Source organism: Limulus polyphemus, unplaced genomic scaffold (genome assembly GCF_000517525.1).
Source record: "Limulus polyphemus unplaced genomic scaffold, Limulus_polyphemus-2.1.2 Scaffold637, whole genome shotgun sequence".
Lineage (NCBI taxonomy): Eukaryota > Metazoa > Arthropoda > Merostomata > Xiphosura > Limulidae > Limulus > Limulus polyphemus.
In genome coordinates, this window is record NW_013666247.1 from 444,248 (window position 1) to 448,853 (window position 4,606).

A 4,606-nucleotide genomic window follows, 5' to 3' on the forward strand; every position below is an offset into this window, starting at 1 on the left:
TTTATATATATATAAACATCTTTCAACGTCCTGATGTTTTCGATATACTGTAGTAATTAATTTTCCATTCTAAGTTCTGTTTATAAGTACGCCGAAAAAACGGTAGTTTTCTGTCGCCTTTATCTTAATTAAATACGGTAAGGATTTTTTTTTGCCGAGAAACGTAATATATATATTTGCTCAATATTTACAAAAAATTACGAGTAACTAAATGAATAAAATTCATTAACTGTTGAAGTGGAATATATTCATGTTGAGTTTTTGGAAAATACCATTGATTTTGTTTGTTTGTTTGTTTTGAATTTCGCACAAAGCTACTCGAGGGCTATCTGCGCTAGCCGTCCCTAATATAGCAGTATAAGACTAGAGGGAAGGCAGCTAGTTATCACCACCCACCGCCAACTCTTGGGCTACTCTTTTACTAACGAATAGTGGGATTGACTGCACATATAACGCCCCCACGGCTGAAAGGGCAAGCATGTTCGGTGGGACGGGGATTCAAACCTAACCACTCCATAACCACCTGGCCATGCTGGACACCCACTGATTTTGAGTTACGACTGTAAGGTTATGGACTTTTGGCCTGTGAACCTTCGACGATCCAACTATTTGTTTATTATCCTCTTAACTCTACCAAAGGGATCTCCTTTTTAACCATAACTTTCAGTATGCTCTGGATTGGCTTTAAGTCTTTTGTCGGAAGCTCGTTGTTATTCTAAACACTGATGTGTCAGTTTTTCTTTTTTTATCAAGTATGCAGAAGAAAATAAACAATATTAATATCCATGATATACCTTTTTATTGTTTTCGTGTATAAATGCTAGTGTTGTGTATGAATACAAACTATTGCATTTATGAACGACTTTCAACTATAACTATAATATAGACTGTGAACAAACTATAAATTTCTGATCAATTGTTTTCGTTAATTTCACTTTATTTATTTTTGATCTAATAATGAATTATTTATAGGTAAATGGCTGAATGTATAGTATATTGATTTCGAATATAATAGATATCACTTAATGATAAATCGATGTCTGTTATTACTGTGAAATTATGTGAACTGTAAGTCGCTATTATTCTTTGATTTATCTCGATTTTCTAGTATTTTCTTTCTAACAAGCATACTGATGTCGTTTGTATTTATTTGTTTATTAATATTTACTTTTCATTTCTCTTTTATCTTAGAGCTCAACCATGATGACTAGCGAGTATATCTCTTTTAAGTCCCTTGAAACGTGAATAAGTAATATGGAGCATTTTCAGTAGAATAATACAAGTCTTTGTGGATTTTTGAAGAATTTGGTAATTTGTCAGCGATATTAGTCATTTTTACACGTTTGTTTCTTTGTGTGTGTTTTTATCGCTGAAACCTTGTAATGGCTTTTATGATTTCTGTGAACCTCGCTTTTCTGCACACATTTGTATGTACAATATTAAGCATGGCGTTAGTCACTGAGGCTCTCACTTGTAATATCAATAATTGTACTTGTATTTGGCGAAACGGTAAACAAACAGCAGAATGCACAAATGGGGGATTTACAACTGTCCCACAAGGACTAGACAGTGGTATTCAGGTTCTTAATTTGACCAGTAACAATTTTCGGGGACTCGGACGTGAGGTATTCGTAAATGCAGGGCTGGGTAATTTGCAGAAGATATATCTAACCCATTGTGGAATTGAATGGATCGATGAGTTTGCTTTTAATCGCCTCACCAATCTAATTGAATTGAATTTGGGTTACAACAAGCTTCAAGACGTTCCCTCGGCATGCTTTTATCATCTACCACGTCTACGAGAGTTGATACTTAGTGGAAATCGTCTTTTTACCGTTCACAACCTTGCTTTTCAATCGGCTAAGTCTTTAACAAAATTAGAGCTGAGCGGATGTCGCATACGTACAATTGGAAATCAGGCATTTGAAGGCTTAAAACATCTTGAAGTACTGAAAATAGATCAAAATAATTTGGAGACATTTCCGGGTAAAGCTACTAAATCTTTACATTCACTTTATGAGATAACAATTGGTGGGAATCCATGGGTTTGTGACTGTAATCTGCGCGAATTCCGTCAATGGATGGATCAAAATAACTTTCCAGTATATGTGCAACCTGTCTGTAATAACCCTTCTCGATTAAGAGGTAAAAGCTGGAACCAAATAAATCTCGAAGAATACGCTTGTCCTCCACGATTTTTAAACACATCCAACGTTGTCAGTGTTTTTGAGGATTTTAACGTAACACTGGAGTGTCGAGTGATTGGCGACCCCAGTCCTGTTATGAAATGGGTTTGGAGGGACAGAACAATTGCCAACTTATCTGAAGGTATTTATGAACGACAGGTGTTTGTTATTCTAGAAAATGAATTTGGAAGAGAGAAAATTTCAACCTTAGAGATCACTTATGTTCAAGAACCAAACGCCGGTTTTTACTCATGTATTTCAGAAAACAATGCAGGAAGAGCTATCCAAAACTTTTCCCTGACTGTTTCCCGACGACCAGTAACTGAAGATAAATCTTCTAGTGAAGAAAAGCCACAAGAAGTGCGAAAAAATGACAAAAATGAAGTTGATAAAGGTAATGATGAAACTGTCATTGGAATGATAATTGGAATTATTGTAGGAGCTGTTTTAGTTTTTCTGATATTTAGTATATTGTTATGGGTTTTACGAAGAAAGCAAAGGTCTAACCAAAGAAGAAGGTCAGATTTGAATCATAAGGCTAGTAACTCAGTTGGTAATTCTGTTCCCAAGAATTCCTGTGATGAAGTAGATTTAAAACTTCTAAGCCAAGTAAACCCCATCGAGAAGCCTCCACGAATGAAGAATTACCAAAATATGCCATCTCTTAATATTAGTCACTACGATCCTATTGTAAGAGAAAGCGATCAGTCACATCATTTGTTTGTGGTTAATGTTCACTTATCACCAGACGCTAACGTAGAGTTGTCTTTAACAGAAGATTCTTCGTGTCAGTCATCTCCCTTACCAAAAAAACGTCACTCTCGAGGTTTGGTGTCGGTTCCTGTACTTCAACCCACTCAGAACCTTCAATCACGTTCTCAAACAAAGCCTTCAGAAACTGTACGACGACAGCATGATAGAAAGCCAACAGAAAGGGAGCGGGGAGACGGTAGTTCAGAACTTGAAGTCGGAGGTTATGAGGGATCCTCCACTCCTTCCTTTGACACATTCCGTTGGCAAGAACTCCAAAAGAGCCTGACGAGTAATGTAAGAAATACCAGTACACCCCAATTGCGCTCAGAAAATAAAACGCCGGACTTGCTTGATCACAGCCGGCGTTCGCAGCCAGAACCCTCTATCATTTGGGATCCTTATGATCATCCATCGGCTTATTTTCGTCCTTCGCTAGAACACATCACCAATGGTTTTCAAGATAAAGAAGATGGCACAGAAGTGTGAATAAAGGCTTACACATCGTTTTCGTACCTTTGCTTGCATCTCCTCTCTCTTGGGAGTAAACTTCAGTATCAACGGATAAAATTGGTTCAATACATCAACGTGTTAATGAAAGAGGTGAATTATGTCGTGTTACAAAACTAAAATAGGAGAACAACTTTAAATATAGCTGATAAAGTGGCTAACGATAATAAACACTTGTACTGTTGCTCATTCAAACGGATTTTTAGTCAAGTGATAATTTTTGTGTCATCTGCATGCTTACAAAAATATAATTATATACGAACAGCAACAATGCGTTTTCATTTCAGAAAAACGCAATTTATATTTGTATGAAAATTATCTTCACAGTTTCAGTAAATTAGTTTTGAAAACCTTTAAGACAGCCCAACGATTCTAAGCATGAACCATTAGAGTTGTTGGTAATATATAAAGCTGATGAGTTACTTCCAATTAGATGTTGTTCCAAATGTGCTATAAACATGCGATATATAAAATATCTATATATTTTGTTTCAACATCAATCAGCTATTAACAATTCACATTTTATATCCACTGATGTGTAAAAAATTAGTGTCAGCGTTATGACTCATTTTTGTTGTTAGTTCCTATTAGATTACTTTACTCTTAAACTTTAACGTTCGTTATTGCGAGTTTGGTTTTGACAATTTTTCGATACATTTCCTTGTTAGGCTATTGTTTAATAAATTGTGAAATATATGTTGTAATGTTTACGTTGAAGATTAAAAATGTTGATACAATATATAAAGTTGTTGTGTTTGCTTTAATGTTTATTTTTCAATTGTAGTAATATATATTTCTCCCCTTTTCAGTTTATTTCTTCTTTCGTACACTTTCAACACAAAAAACATGGAATTTATATTTCAAGGCATATTTTATTATAAAAATAAATTAGTTAATATTTTCAGTAACAAATAATTCACTGCTAGTAAGAAAGTATATTTTCACTGAAATAATATTACACAAAGTATTGTACATTATGTCTTACTCACCTTTAGTGAGCCCTTCCCTCGGCGACTCAACGGTAAGTCTGAAAGCTTTTAACTCTAAAATCGTGATTCGATACTTGCAATAACCAGAACACAAGCCCATTGTGCAGGTCTGTGCTTAAAAACATACGAACAAACCTTCAATGGTCTAAAAATTGCAACTAAAAGTAATTT

General features: G+C 35.0%; 1 protein-coding gene across 7 annotated transcripts in view; it reads left to right on the forward strand.

The window, feature by feature from the left end:
• Positions 1 to 4,181, forward strand: part of LOC106459614 (leucine-rich repeat-containing protein 24-like) — a 160,391-nt gene extending 156,210 nt beyond the window's left edge. For all 7 annotated transcript variants that reach the window (XM_022386138.1, XM_022386141.1, XM_022386140.1 and 4 more), the window contains one exon: positions 1,192 to 4,181. In XM_022386138.1, coding sequence (XP_022241846.1) covers positions 1,383 to 3,425 — 2,043 coding nt within the window. In that variant the 5' untranslated portion in view covers positions 1,192 to 1,382 and the 3' untranslated portion in view covers positions 3,426 to 4,181. The remainder of the gene's footprint in view (positions 1 to 1,191) is intronic.
• Positions 4,182 to 4,606: the final 425 nt, after the last annotated feature.